The sequence below is a fragment of the Stigmatopora nigra genome, chromosome 18 (genome assembly GCF_051989575.1).
Source record: "Stigmatopora nigra isolate UIUO_SnigA chromosome 18, RoL_Snig_1.1, whole genome shotgun sequence".
Classification (NCBI taxonomy): Eukaryota; Metazoa; Chordata; class Actinopteri; order Syngnathiformes; family Syngnathidae; genus Stigmatopora; species Stigmatopora nigra.
Window position 1 is genome coordinate 11473048 of NC_135525.1, and position 14720 is coordinate 11487767.

General features: G+C 44.4%; 3 protein-coding genes across 7 annotated transcripts; 2 read left to right on the forward strand and 1 right to left on the reverse strand.

Moving 5' to 3' along the window:
* Window positions 1–162: 162 nt before the first annotated feature.
* On the forward strand, window positions 163–5868 carry tmem184ba (transmembrane protein 184ba). Of its 4 annotated transcripts, XM_077739618.1 has the most exons (10): window positions 163–468; window positions 541–597; window positions 1966–2193; window positions 2567–2732; window positions 2856–2946; window positions 3064–3231; window positions 3299–3468; window positions 4503–4697; window positions 4840–4866; window positions 5305–5868. In XM_077739618.1, exons 3-10 carry the CDS (start codon window positions 1966–1968, stop codon window positions 5532–5534), a joined length of 1275 nt encoding a protein of 424 aa, XP_077595744.1. In that variant the 5' UTR covers window positions 163–468; window positions 541–597; the 3' UTR covers window positions 5535–5868. The 4 variants fall into 4 exon arrangements, with proteins under 4 accessions (XP_077595744.1, XP_077595746.1, XP_077595745.1 ...); XM_077739620.1 differs by lacking the exon at window positions 4840–4866; XM_077739619.1 differs by lacking the exons at window positions 163–468; window positions 541–597 and adding an exon at window positions 1480–1535.
* Window positions 5869–8028: 2160 nt separating this feature from the next.
* maff (v-maf avian musculoaponeurotic fibrosarcoma oncogene homolog F) lies at window positions 8029–12086 on the reverse strand. Its single transcript, XM_077739164.1, has 3 exons — window positions 11754–12086; window positions 9204–9298; window positions 8029–9122 (listed from the first exon to the last, which is right to left on the reverse strand). Exons 2-3 carry the CDS (start codon window positions 9234–9236, stop codon window positions 8667–8669), a joined length of 489 nt encoding a protein of 162 aa, XP_077595290.1. The 5' UTR covers window positions 9237–9298; window positions 11754–12086; the 3' UTR covers window positions 8029–8666.
* Window positions 12087–12702: 616 nt separating this feature from the next.
* Window positions 12703–14512, forward strand: tomm22 (translocase of outer mitochondrial membrane 22 homolog (yeast)). 2 transcript variants are annotated; one of them, XR_013329687.1, is made up of 5 exons: window positions 12703–12987; window positions 13515–13633; window positions 13697–13814; window positions 13896–14069; window positions 14187–14512. XR_013329687.1 is itself a non-coding variant. In XM_077739532.1 (4 exons), the coding sequence occupies exons 1-4, from the start codon at window positions 12895–12897 to the stop codon at window positions 13968–13970; spliced, it is 405 nt and encodes a 134-aa protein (XP_077595658.1). In that variant the 5' UTR covers window positions 12703–12894; the 3' UTR covers window positions 13971–14512. The 2 variants fall into 2 exon arrangements, 1 of the variants encoding a protein (XP_077595658.1); XM_077739532.1 differs by having other exon boundaries at window positions 13896–14512.
* The last annotated feature ends 208 nt before the right edge of the window (window positions 14513–14720 follow it).

The following is a 14720-nucleotide window of genomic DNA, read 5'->3' on the forward strand; positions in this document are numbered from 1 at the left end:
CTTTGCGTTATTCATCTCTTTGGACTACAAATTCTCCATTTTTGATTATACTTCCGCGTTTTGGAGTCTCTCGAACTGTGATTGGCTGGGTCTTTGCTATCACGCTTGCGATTGGTTACTTATTTGTCATGCAGCTAAGTGGGTGGGACTTTTCCTGCTACTCCGAAGTGTTGGCAGGGAAAGGGAGGGCTCCCAAATCCAAATCCACTCCGGACAACCAAATGACAAGAGTTCGCTATCGAGCTAACCGAACCCCTTTACTGACTTCCACCGGTGTAAAAGTGAGTAACAGCTCGTCCCGACGCTTAAATTGCGTGCCATGAGGAGAAACAGGGCAACAACGACAACTTTAACGGCTTGCTGAGGACCCAAAATGGATGTTCGAGGGAGCCACGGTGCTTCTCTGAGCTGGAATTAAGGCCGTTTACCAGCTATTTTCGTCCTGCGAGACATTGGACGACTTTTTCGGTAAGTCCAAAACACGCCAAAAAATAAATAAAACCAACGGCTAATTGAAGTCTACGGACTTGTCAAATCCAGGTTTGAAAACTCGACGTCATCTGTTGTGTTGTCGCGGGGAACCTACCGGTGGCAAAGGTAAGAATTGTTTTGATTTCATTTGTTTGTTTTTTTCGGTTGGGGCGGGGGGAGTGCTTGTTTCAATACATACAATAACACGTTACGAGGACGGATTTACCTCACGTTTTATTGTCATGATGAGGATGAGGATAATCACAGCCGGCCATCTGTTGCCAACCCCTGACCTTCTGGCACAAACAGATTATTTATTATTCCTGTGTGTGGGGGTGATTTATTTGCCTATTAGAAAAAAAAACAGGCAGATGTCCCCAATGAGTGACTGCTGATGCCTTCACTTCTCTTTTATGTGTGTATCTGCTGATCCTTTGCAAACCAAAACAAATAACATCCATGGGCACCAGGGCCGGTTTTTGCAAAGGGCTTTATGGGCAACCGACCAGGGTGCAATGTAATGTGTGGGCAACCGACCAGGTTGCAATTTGTTTGGTGCAAATGAAAGCAGGAGAACCCCATTTTTTCAGATATTACACTATTTGTTTGGACGATTAAACTTCATTGTGTGGGAGTTTGCAGACCCCTAGCGTCATTAAGGCGTCACTACATGTAGCCTGATTTTATTTGTTGTTGTTGATGTTTTTAAAGCGCAATCCAATCATCCAAAACAAATCACCTAGGCAACGAAAAAAATACTTTTCACCTTGTTTTCCTTCCTGGCCACTAGATGTCACCAAAACAAACACAACCCTATTTTGTGCTGTTAACATATCATACAAATGTATCAAAAACTGCAAAATTTCTTTTGAGATTGTGTCCACTAGAAAATATGAATTCTATAAAGAAAATGATGTCATTATGGTCCAAATCATATATGTCTTTATTCTGTCATGTTTTCATGACAATTGAAAGGCTTTATGATATTCTATTACCTTGTCTTACTGCTCTCAGAGGTGGTTTTAATAGCTCAAGCGTCCAACCAAAATTCACTTGTACATGAGGTAGGTCATCATTCAAGTTTTGGTCAACAATTGGCTGGCAAACTTTTTGGAATGTACTTGAACACAGGTGTCATTGTCTTTGTGTGACTCACACAATTCTGTCCTTGTGACTTTTACGGAATTTCTAAAGTGTATTCATTGACGTATTTTAGTGCTAACATATGAGCCGCGCAAGGAGGGCTGGCAGCAAAACACGAAATACACTTTTTACGGCAGTTACCGAGTTAAGAAACCAAAAAAATCCAAATATATAGCATGTTTTAGAATATTTCTATATATATATATAATTGCTGAGCTTTTTTTGTCAGTGGCCTATGGAAGGTTAACTCCTTAAAAAGTATATTTTTCAGCAAAAAAAGTTGGATCAGTTGACCGAGTCTGTCACATGACTCAAAAGATGACTTTGCTTTTTATTTTTTTTTTCCTCCAGATGCTCTGGCGGCGAGACGTGCCCCTCTCGGAGAGGCTGGGGGCGGAGTCTCCCGCGGTGTCGGGTCCCCCCTCCACGCCGCCGCCTCCGGCGGGAGGCTCCAACGTGTCCCTTTACCCTCGATTCCCCTTGCTCATCCAAGAGCAGCCCATTTTTCTCATGACCCCGGCGGCCCAAGCCGTGTCTGGCTTCTTTGTGTGGACCGCCCTCCTCCTCACCTGCCACCAGGTAAATACGTACACTCCACGTGAAACCAAGTTGACGTTAATGCGGCACGTGAACAAACCCCAGTCTGACACCCTTGATCCAGAAGATAAAACCACTTTTCACCGTGTCACGGGCTCCGGAAAATGAAAGACACACGGGGCCCGAAGATGGGCACGGTTGCCGGGCAACCTCCCTCGGCGGGTAAACGTGCCCGAACAAACACCTGGGACAGAAATATCTTCCTTTTTAAAGCCTGTGAAAACAAATAATAATGAAGTGTGCTCCAAATGAATGTCAAATCTTGATTGTATGCGTAGAACCAACATTTCCAAGTCCCAACGTCAAGGCTTACCCGGCAACAAGTTGCTGATGTATTTCTTTTTGATATTTGCAGATCTACATGCACCTGCGTTTCTACAGTTCGCCTCGGGAGCAACGACACATCGTGCGGATCCTCTTCATCGTCCCCATCTACGCCATCGACTCTTGGCTCAGCCTCCTCTTCTTCACCAACGACCAGTTCTACGTCTACTTTGACACCATCCGGGACTGCTACGAGGGTAACCGGCCACTCCCATTGGACGCCAAGGAGTGCCTCATGTTATATTTTATTTTGGGGGGGGGGGTTCTCTTTTCAACGTTCAACTCGCTAACCCGGCACATCCCTTTTTGTTTGTGTGCAGCATTTGTCATCTACAACTTCCTAAGTCTGTGCTACGAATACTTGGGAGGAGAGAGCGCCATCATGGCCGAAATTCGAGGGAAGCCCATCCAGTAAGTCCCGCCTTCTAGCGTGTCTGGAAGGCTCATGCCTGAGCGCATTTGGCGGCCAATCCTACAAACAAATACGTGACAAAGTTATCCAGCCGTGCCATTTGGCGTCCATTACAGGTCCAGTTGCACGTCGGGCACGTGCTGCTTAAAGGGCAAGGCGTACTCCATCGGTTTCCTGCGCTTCTGCAAGCAAGCCACGCTGCAGTTCTGCGTGGTCAAGCCGCTGATGGCCGCCGTCACCGTGGTCCTGCAGGCCTACGGAAAATACCGAGACGGAGACTTTGAGTGAGTGAGTGCGCCGTTTGACCTTTTGACCCTCTCCGCCACTGACCTAGCTCCTCTTTATCGCCAGTGCCGCCAGCGGTTACCTTTACGTCACCATCGTCTACAATGTGTCGGTGAGCCTGTCCCTCTACGCCCTCTTCCTCTTCTACCTGGCAACCCGCGAGCTGCTCACCCCCTACCGGCCGGTGCTCAAGTTCTTCATGGTCAAGTCGGTCATCTTCCTGTCTTTTTGGCAAGGTGCGTCCGTCCCAATCTGCTTTGAATCCAAAAATGCTATGGTTACCTATTTATTTTATACCAGGCAGGGTCCATATGGGCAGGTACATAGCTGACAAAATTGAATGGACGGGGGTTGGGCCACTGTGGCTTGCTTGGGAGGCACATTTTGCCTCAAGCCGACAAACTTGAAGCAGCGGGGGCTGGGCTGAAACAAGCAGCTGGTGTCAATCCACTGATTGCACTTGCGGGACACTTAGTATTGCTCTTTATGAAAAGCTACACTTTGTGGAATAGTTTGAAATGAAAGCCAAGTCTTATGAGATGCCACACCTTTATAAAAAATCAAAAGCCTTTATTGTCATCATATGAAGCTGTGTAGAATTAAATATGTGAAATATCATTTAGCAAAGGTGCTTTTAAATGAGTCAAAATGGTCCAAAGTTTGCACTTTGATGGCCCATGTTTGAAATAGGTAAAAAAAAAAAAAGTTTTGAACTGGCTTTTGACAGTTTATACCAGGCAGGGGATGGTTTTGCAAAGGTGACAAAGGCACATATATAGGTGAAAAAGTTGAATGGACGGGGGTTGGGATGTCGTGGGAGGAGGGTGGGGGTAGTAGCTTTTGGCTCAAGACGTCCAGCACCGACCGAGCTGACAAATTTTGAACCAGCGGGGGTTGGGCTGTGACAAGCAGCTGATGCCAATCCACTGATTGCACTCGCAGGACACCTAGTATTGCACTTTATGAAAAGCTACATTTTCTGGAATAGTTTGAAATGAAAGCCTAGTCTTATGAGATGCTACGCCTTTATAAAAAATCCAAAGTCTTCATTGTCATCATACACAACTGCATATAATGAAATGGGGGAAATATCACTCATAAAAGGTGCTCTTAAATGGGTCCAAATGGTCAAAAGTTTGCACTTTGATGGCCCATGTTTGAAAAAGTTGAATCGACAGGGGTTGGGATGGTGTGGGTGGGTGGGTGGGTGGGGGCCGTAGTTTGGCCATGTCTGAGCTACTCAAAAGCTCCTTTTTTCCCATCTACTCAGGTTTTTTTCTGGCCATCATGGAAAAGTGCGGCGCCATCCCCCGGATCAGCTCCCTGGAGGTGTCCGTGGGGGAGGGGACGGTGGCGGCCGGCTACCAGAACTTCATCATTTGCATCGAGATGTTTTTTGCCGCGCTGGTTCTGCGTCTGGCTTTCACCTACACCGTCTACGTGGACAAAAGTTTGAACACGCTCGGTGAGGAAAAAGCATTGCTTTTCTAAACGTAACTTTAACGCAGACCCACTTTCTATTTTTTTGGTCTCATCTCCCCCTCACATTTTTTTTTTACCAAAAACGTTTTTCTGTCATTTTTTTTCTCTTCTGCTGCAATTTGAAGGACCTCTTCCTACATATGGAGAGTTTGGTGGGTATCACATGGACTCATTTTAGATATAATATTTTGATTTTTTTAAAATATATATTTTTAGATTTCACAAAATTATTTTTGAACTAAAAACAGAAAAAATGGATTAAAATTTTGATCCTAAAACAGAAAGTTGGCATCATTAACTTTCCTGGGCCGCACAAAATGATGCTGCGGCCCAGATTTGGCCCCCGGGCCACCACTTTGACACCCTTTGACCTAGTTTTATTTGGACAGACGTCAACAGAAAAAAATGCAGGAAAATATACATTTTGAGACGTTTTTTTTAAGAGCATGAAGGCTCACAGTGGATATTTTAATTTTTTTAATTGAATAATTAGAAGCCAGTCGCACAAGTGTGGGACCTTCCCAGTTGTTTTTTTTTTTCGTCCCTCGTCGCTAAGGTCTTGATTTAATTGAATTTCTGTTACGATGCAGGGCGTTGCGCCCCGATGAAGAGCATCTCCAGCAGCCTGAAGGAGACCATGAACCCAGGAGACATGGTCCAGGATGCCATCCACAACTTCTCCCCGGCTTACCAGCACTACACGCAGCAGTCCACGTTGGAGCAGGGCGTGGCGGCGCCCGTCTCGCGCTCCTTCGCCGTGGTCGGCGTGGGCCGGGACGCCGAGAAGACCTTCCTCTTGAGCTCCGATGAAGAATTTTAAACTGCCAAATGCACTTGGAAATGGCGTTAGCGTTCTCTGGCAAGTAAGGAGGGGGATAAAAGCACATTTATTTGGAATGCTATAAGCTAGTTTGCTTTAAAATGCTCCATAACTGTTATATTATTGTGTTTCTTTAAGGCTACTAATATTTTTTTTTAATCTGACTTTGATAGCATACTTTTTTTATAGTCGGCTCGGCTTTATTTTTTAAGTATTTCGTTCTGATGATGTTTTGCTACATTTCATGAGAAGATGAAAAGGACTTTAAAAAAAAAATACATTGTTGTATTTAGTTGGCAATAAATAGCACCACAATTTTTGACTGGTAAATGAACCACACTTTTTTTTCATTCATTGTTTTTTTTTTTCTTGGAAAATGGTTTATGCATGTTGTGTAGGAAATTCAAGAAGAAGAAGGAAAAAAAAGAGGCATCTTTCTTTTTCCCCATCCGACCGAGGGATGAACTTCATAATTGGACACCTGCAGAAACTAGCAGCTGGTAAGTCATCTATTCTGTTGTTTTCATACAATTATTTTCTTCAACTTAGCTTTGACCAATTGGCAAATAACAATCAGTTGGATTTAGCCGAGCTAGCTGACCTAATCAATAGCATGGCAACCAAAAAACAAGAATTAAACCGGCGTTATTGCTTCGTTCATCATCGTCAAAAGTGCACAGCGAACAAAAAAATAATCCGTGCTTTAATTTGAAATGATATACGTACAAAAAATTTTCAATCGACGTGTAATACCGCATTTGTACACTAGATGGTGCCATTTCCAGGTTTCCAAAATAAGGCCCGTTGCCATAGAGAACGCATATGGTAATTTGCATTCCAGTGTCATAACATTGATTCGTGGAAGCACCTGTTAAAAGTATTCCTTGGAACTTTACGTCAGTCAGTTTTACCGACACGAAATAGAAACCAGTAGGTCAGGACATATTTTCTCTAGGGTTCGTTTCCCTTGTCGTTACGAGAAGAGAAGCTTGCACAGGCCTATTTTTAAATGAATGACTAATGCTGACTGGGTAAATAAGTATGAGTTAGTGCATGTGGGAAGGATACTAAACTGTGCAAGAATATTGTAAAACAATATTGCTAAAAATCAGCCAATAATGAGGATGTAGTTCAGCACAAAAGCACAGCATTTTATGTACAATATGTACAACATTTATTATAATTAATATATAAAATAGATGATGTACTTCAATTTTCACAATAGAAAAAGTACAATAAATACAAAGACCATTTTGTTTTGCAAGTATCACAAAACGTCCAGCACAATTTGACAAGAGGTGAGACATTGGAAATATAGATAAATGCTTTTTTTTCTTCTTCTCTAAACCACACATATTCATATAGCTAAATAGAAGCTCCGTGTGTATCGACGCTTTTCCGACACGTCTAGTCTAATCGGGTTAAGAATTCTCCTTGGCCCGTTGTGGCTTTTTTTTCAGGTGAATACGCTCCTCAACTTCCTTCCTTTCCAACTTTCCATTTCCATTCGACGTCACGTCTCCCGACCTCTCATTTTATCTTGCCTCCATCACCCCCTGCTCAGCCTTTCTCCATTTTCCACACACACATTCGAAATACGAAGCCCCAGAAATGACATGGAAAAAAAATAGCCTCCCACACAAGCTAATATTTGTGTAAACAAAAAAAATACATCATACGGACGATTTTACTCAAGCGTAGGGCCGGTCTTTGCAATGGGCAAATGCACAGGGTGCCATCCCTTAAGGGGGCACACTCTAAATATCCGTTTTCAGTTATATTTTGTAGAAGGAAGAATACTAGTTTGTTCACACAAAGTATTAGCTCATGCGCACAAGCAATTTTTTGTTTATACTGTCACGGCTGGGGCTTTGTACTACAAACAAAAAGCAAAAACATGAAAATAATATCCCTCCGAGAAGCCACCATGGCAAGCCAGTACAAATATGGCAAAAAGACACGTGCACGAATCTTCGTGGCCGTCGACTTTGCGCGTAATGCTACGTAGCTAACAGGAATTAAACATTTGGTGAAGTAGGAATGGTTGTCACACAATAACGATTAGAGGTGAAAATATGCCCCGCCCACCCACCCACACACACCCACGGAAGTACTGAAAACATACAGGACATCACAGCACTCGGTTAGCTCGTCTCGTCAAAATGTCTACTTTTAAATACAAATAAAATATAGAATATATCTCTGATAAATGTCATTCAACATTTGCGTCTCGACGGCACGTACAAACATGACCAATGAGAAGGCGGGAAGAGGAATGTGCGTGCGCTGAGTTCCGAGTCGCCGCCCCTTTTAGCGGAATCATTACTGCAGTAAGAACTCTTCCAAAAAAAGTAAATAAAATAAACCTGTGCTATTTTAGCCAAGACAAAAAAAGTGGGATGGACTGTCAATGGGGTTAGCATTCATAATTCCCACTACCACTGAAGGCACCGTGTTGGTGTACAAACTAGTGTTGCGCCGATCTTGTTTTGGGGGGGGGGTCTCAATCCTAATTTTTCAAAATAAAACGTACTTTTTTAAAAAATTGTAAACTGCTGCTTTTTATGGGCAAATAGTTTAATATAATTAGATAGATGTCCACTCAAGTTGGAGGAAATGAACCGAAATGACTTTTTTTGTTGTTGTTGTAGTTGCCAATAGACGTCCAATCCGTTTGAGTGGTCGGTGCAACACTAGGACAAACCCTGTTGTGCCATTGAGCTTGAAAAAAAAGGAAGTGTTCAAAGTAACTGGGAATGCAGACCGCCGGCAAAGAAGTTTTGGTGTATTTGCTTTTTTTGTTGTTGTGTTTTTTGGTGGTGTTCCCCCAAAAAAGAAGCAGAAGTAGCTTTTGACCTTTTGGTGGCGTAAAACGGCACCAGTTACAAAGTGGGATTTGAGCCCGCGCCAATCCTGGATGTGACGCGGGACAAAACAAAAAAAACAAACAAAAAACAAACTTTGACGTGACCAAGTCGAAGAAAAACTACTTTGATCGGGACTCCCGCTCCGCCTGTGGGAAATAGTACGGATGTTTAGTATTTTCTTCCCCATCTCTTTCTGTCTTTCCATTGGTGGGAGTGTCCAATCGTAACCCTGACCCCGCCCCCTATAGTCTGCTTTCCACCGGGTTTAAGGAGACTCCTGGTCCCTCTGCGCTTGAGCCTGCGGCGGACTCTTGACGATGGTGATGACGGAGGCCGTGTTGAGGCGGGGGGCGGTGGCCAGCAGGCCTCCTCCGGCACCCCCGCCGCCGGCCTCCAGGCCCCTGGCGAACCTCTGCAAGGCGGCCAGTCGGGCCCCCAGGCCCTCCAGCTCTTTCCTCATGCCGGCGTTCTCGGCCCCCAGCCGGTCCACCTCCCTCTGGAGCTCCATCTTCTGCTGCTCCAGGGCCTCGCGCTGGGAAACCCGCTTGACCCGGCAGCTGGCGGCGTAGCCGCGGTTCTTCAGCGTGCGCCGCCGCTGCTTCAACTTCTGGATCTCCTCGCGGGACATGCCGCGCAGGTGCAGGTTGAGCTCGCGCACCGACAGCGACATCAGCTCGCCGTCCGACAGGAAGGGCACGTTCTCGCCGCATTCCTGCTTCACCTGAATGGTGGGGGAGGGGGCGGGGTGAGAAAAGAAACTCCTCCCACTTTTTTCTCTCTTCCTTTTCCCCCCCAATGTTACCTTGAGGGCTTTGCTGTTCCTCTCCGTGGTCATGATTGGTCGCTCCTCGGGTTTCCCCCCGCCCCCAAGAACCAGTGGGCGCAGATTTGGACGCTCTAGAGAAAAAAAAGAGCAACGTTAGCCTCAGTAAACGGTCACATGCGAGTCAGTAGCGCATCACGCCGACACGGGCGTCCGCTCACAAGACCGCCAGTCACGCTAAGGCGGAGGGAGGGAGGGACAAAAGCAGAAGGCACGCTCAAATTGTGTGCTTTGATACGAAAGGGAAGTTTGTTAGTTTTTTTTTTTGAAAGTGACAAGCCCCTTTTTTTTGTTAGCCGCGCGCTAAGGAGGAACTTGTTTTGGTGGTGGCGCTTGCTCAAAGGCAGGTGTCCTAAGCAACACTTCCTCCTGTCAACACACGGCCAACCGTCCAAAACTTTCATTGGAAAAAACAACACTTTTCTTATCTTAACTTCAAAATTTACTTTCTATACAACAGCAAGTAACAATGTCTGGAATGTTGCTGGTTAGCAAATGTAGCAATATGTAAAGATAGCCAGACTTTTGCTTGGCTAGCAACTAGCGTAGCCGCCACCCATGCATGACTCAGCCATTATGGGACGGAAGAAATGCTGATGTCATTCCTATTGCCATTGCTTCCAACAACAAATGATCTTTTTTCTTAACTTAATCTCAACTGGGATGGTGGGCTTTGGCTCAGACCAAATATTTCCTCCTGGCCACGACCCCTTAAACTCAACACGTACACTTGAGCAACACCAAACGCCGCGCCGCCGTTTGTTTAACCCCGCGGCGGCGTCTTAGAGCGACCTTCTTGTCGTTTTCAACCTCGCCGCCGCCGCCGCGTGACTTCCCACATTCCTCTTAAGGTCAGTTATTTGAGCGGGGTCGCCGTCGACGTGACTTTATTTCAAAAAGTCCTCCAACTGTTGGCGTGGCGACGGCGTTGGTCTGCTAATTTCTGTCAAGGCCTCCGTTTTGTGAGCTGAGAAGGAAGTATGTTGCGTGCGAAACAATTTCCAGCCAACTTCCTCATTGATTTATCTGGCCCTTCTGTTATTTAACTTTAACTTTAAAAAAAAAGGCACTTTGACCTGACTGATAGTGGTCTGGCTCAAAGTTGGACTCACTTCTGCTCTTTCCACTACGTTTCAAATGATGCTATTATGTCCGATATTAAAAAAAAGTTGATATACATGTATAGTAACTATAATGTATGACTTTTTGTTTTAAATGTGTCATACATTTCAAAAGTTAATGCTTTTCCTCCATTGTCATGTGTCTGTTTTCACCCACTTTTTAAGGTCAAGGGGTCATTTTTTGGGGGGAAGATGCGGATGACATCATGGCTGCCATGACAGAAAAAGAATCATTCCAAGAGGGCATGGAGGCGTGACGGGAAAGCCCATAGAAGTATGTTACATCTGTTTTGAAGTCTTTTGGCCATTAACTGAATTCAAAAATGAGATGTTATATCACTGTTTAACTGCCATTGACAGCGATAGACGTCCAATCCATTTGATCAAATTCATTGAACATCTAATGGTGATAAACTCATAACAGAAGGCATCTTGTTTTTTTGTTTATTGGTTGCTTCAAAGAACACTAGATTAAATTCCTGACCCGTGCATATCATGAGATAATGCTGAGATTCCCCATCCCTAGTATGTCGACTGAAAATGTCATTTTAGTCCACATTCCTGGCAAAGGAAATGTAATTAGAATCAGAAATGACGTTAATTGGGTTCGAGTCCCATCTTGAAAGCTTTAAGCACATGCTGATGGCCAGCGTGACGTGACGATTTACTACTCTCATCTGAAAAACGCGACGGCGCGGTTTCATTTGGCGTCCGCTCGGTCACTCAGTGGAATTTCCCGAAAATACGTGGGCCGTCCGTCCGTCCGTCGGTCCGTGAAGTGGCCGTGGCCGCAAACCCTCGGCGTTTTCGTCAAGTCACGGTGATTCAGCAATCCAGCCATCGACCCGCTAAGGCTAAACCGGTTAGGGCCAGTCCCTTCCTTGAACCAAAAATCCACCAAAAGCCAAACGGCGGCGGCGACGGCGACGCGTTACTATATTGGTCTCAAGACTACAGGATATCCGCGCATATTCTAGTCGGGCTAAAAATACCTCTCCGAGCAACAAGTGAACGCAACGCGGCCACGCGCAAGCCACAAATAACGGCGACAAACGCCCAAATGGATCCATTCTGTCCCTAAAGGGCTACTTGACATGACGCACGGTTACTTCCGAGAGCCTCGTCTCTGTTCTCAAGTAAACAGCCTGCGCGACAGCCTGCGCTATCCGTTTTAGCACGGTTGCAAAACATTGGAATAAAGACCCCTTTGACGCACAATTACAACCATGGGCGGAATCTCGTCTAGGAGGCAAAAATAAGGCGATGTAATATGACATCACAAGGATTAAATCGGGGTAGAAATCATTGGTACGATCGCTTTATAACATGCTTGTAATTTGAGCCGTTAGCATCTTTAGCATCAGCGGTGTCGGCGACGAGAGATTAAAGTAAACAGCTGCTCACTCACTCCTTCTTGGTTTATTTGGTGAATTTCCGATGTAAGGATACGCTTCCCGCCGGCGTTCGGCTCTTCTTTCCGACTCGCATACGCGTCTTTGGTGTCTCGGAGGTCGCAAATGTGACAATTTAGCCGCTGGCTCGAATATGGCGACAAAATGTCAGTCCGCCTTTTCCCGGAATGACTAGTCCACTGCTCTCTGAGGTGGGATTCTTTCATTCATAAAAAAAAAAAAAAAGAAAGAAACACAAGCGACAATGACGTCAGGGGCAAAGAATGAGGGCGGAGTCAGCCCGCCCCCTCCGCGTACTCCGAGAGGATGTAAACAAGGAATCCCTCCGTCCCTCTTTTGCTCCAACGTCCCGTGGAAAGAAAAAGGCACAAAAACACGGCTTGTTTACGTAAACGGGAAAGTCAAAAATACCAACGACACGGCATAAATGTCAGAGTTTAAGTCAATGTTGTGTCATTTTGAGGTTAATGTATTACAGCGTGTTATCGGCCTGGACCATGTCGTACTTGAACTTAGAGGTGTGCTGACTTTAGGGATTTTTATAAGGGCCTGATGAGCCAAGGCCTCGGTACACACGTTTAAAATCTTTACATGTATATCTGAAATTGTTCATTCCTCTAACCCAAATGCCATATAGCAGCATTAGTTCTATTATCATTGTTCAAGGGATAGAAATGTCACATTACGTTATTGAATACTAACTCGTTTATATAGCCACTTTCTGGATCCTCTTAACGAACTATTTATACTTACTTATTATCTAATTAAAAAACGAATTATCATTCTTAATCTGTTTGTTTTACAACCACAGGGAAACAACGGTTAAGAAAACAAGTTATGTTTTGGTCACTTAATGCCAGCGCATGCAAGAAAGACCGCCGAACAGTAGAGGGCGCTGTTTAATCCATACATACTAACAAATGACCCTTTTTATGTACGTCATCAGGTTGACCATTTTGCGCGTGCGTACTAGATCTACCGGTGACCTCAGGTTGTCGCATGGATACACGCATGCTAGCTTTAGCAGGTTTTTTTAGACGCACCTTGGCACTTGCCTGAAAAATACTTGCTATTTAATCATCGAGGTTATTTTATAAACCACGACAAGACATAGTCGCAGGAGAGCCAAGGGAAGTCATGGCCGGAATCGAGGAGCTGTCCCCGGCATTGGGCCCGGTGGCAACTCGACCCCCTGAGGATGAAATTGACGACGACGAAGATGATGACGACGTGAGTTCACCTCCAAAATGTGTAAATTGTTGTGTAGTATGCATAAATATGTGCACGTTTCCTGAGAGTTTCTTCCGAAAACGGCAGTGCAGTTCGCTACGGTATTCTCTACTTGAGATAACTCGCTCAGATTTGCAAGTAAATGAGCCTAGACACGTCAAATAAATAATCACGAGACAAAAAAAATACATAATACAAGCCCAAAAAGTCACGATAGTTAAGAAAGCCTATCTTAACAGAACACAGCTATATCATACATAAGATAATGAAAATTGCCATTAAAACGTAATGCTATTTATAGATAAATGGCCATTACGTTAAATAACAGCATAAGTCACTTGCATGAGCGATTTTTTTAATAAAACTAGATTTTTTATCCCTCGTCATACCACTTTCGATGCAGTTAATGTACCAAGACCACTGTAGTTACAGTATTGGTTTTAGTATTTGTGAACAAATATGTATAGTGGTGTTTCATTAGAATATAAACTGCTTGGTTGATGTGATTTTGTTTATTTCTCTTTTAGCTTGATGAGACTCTAGTGGAGCGATTGTGGGGGCTGACAGAGATGTTTCCCGACAAAGTTCGTACCGCTGCCGACTTCTCGGCGCAGTGTTCCGTCTCATTGGCCAAGAAGTTGTACGGGTAAGCCCCACATAGTTTTACCTTCAAAAATGGGACCCGTTTAGACTGGTTTCCCCGTTTCAGTTTCTCTCGCTCGGCACTGTGGGTGGGAACTACGTCTTTCATGATCCTGGTTTTGCCCGTCGTCTTTGAGACGGAGCGGCTACAGCTGGAGCAACAGCAGATACAGCAGCAGAGACAGGTAACAACAATCTGACAACAACAATGTCCAAATAAATGCTTATCACGTTTGAGTGCATCATTATTATTGTTTTCCCCTCAGATCCTATTGGGGCCCAACACCGGAATGTCTGGTGGGGTGCCGGGTATGATGCCGTCAGCCCCCGGAAAGATGTGATTGGTGGCCCATTCCGAGCTTCAGATCTTTTGCCCGGATGATTCTGGGTTGGTGGCTGTGAGTTGAGACAAAGAAAAGTCAAGAAAAGAACTGCTGTATGTAAGTCACGCAACCTTTTAGGTCACTCCTCCATCGCTCTTGGCTCGTCCAATCCAGTGCTAAGAAGATGTCATATGTTTATCTCTCACTGTCTCTCCTTATTCCAACATCACACAGAGACTATCCTCCAGGAGCACTATTTCCAACTTTTTTTTTTCTAAATATGTAAAAGTAAGTATATCATCCTAAATAAATTGTTGTCTGAGAACGCTAAGAAAGGGAGGCGGCTACATTGAATGGAAAATCAAGAAATGGAATGCAGACTGAGTCTTTGTTTTTGTTTTTTTGTTCCGAAATGGATGAAGTTGTTTGAATCATTCCTCCACTTGTTAGTGTAGGATGTCTTTTAAGCTCAGTCTGAGCCAATGTGATAAGTGACATTACATTCAACATTTGTTTATAGGAAATAAACATGGCTCTGAAGCTTCCAGGCACTAAGTCAAGCTATTCTCTGGGTTTTCTCTTCTTCTCCCTCCCAAGTAAACATTGTTATACATTTTTCCTTAGTTCTTTTTCTATATTTGTAGTCAAGACCTTCCAATAATACAATAAGATGTCATTTGACTACACAATGTAGTTCAGTATATGGAATAGGTTTTTTTTTCCCCATTAAAATTAAGATAAGTCACAGTCACTGGGATTCGAACCCCA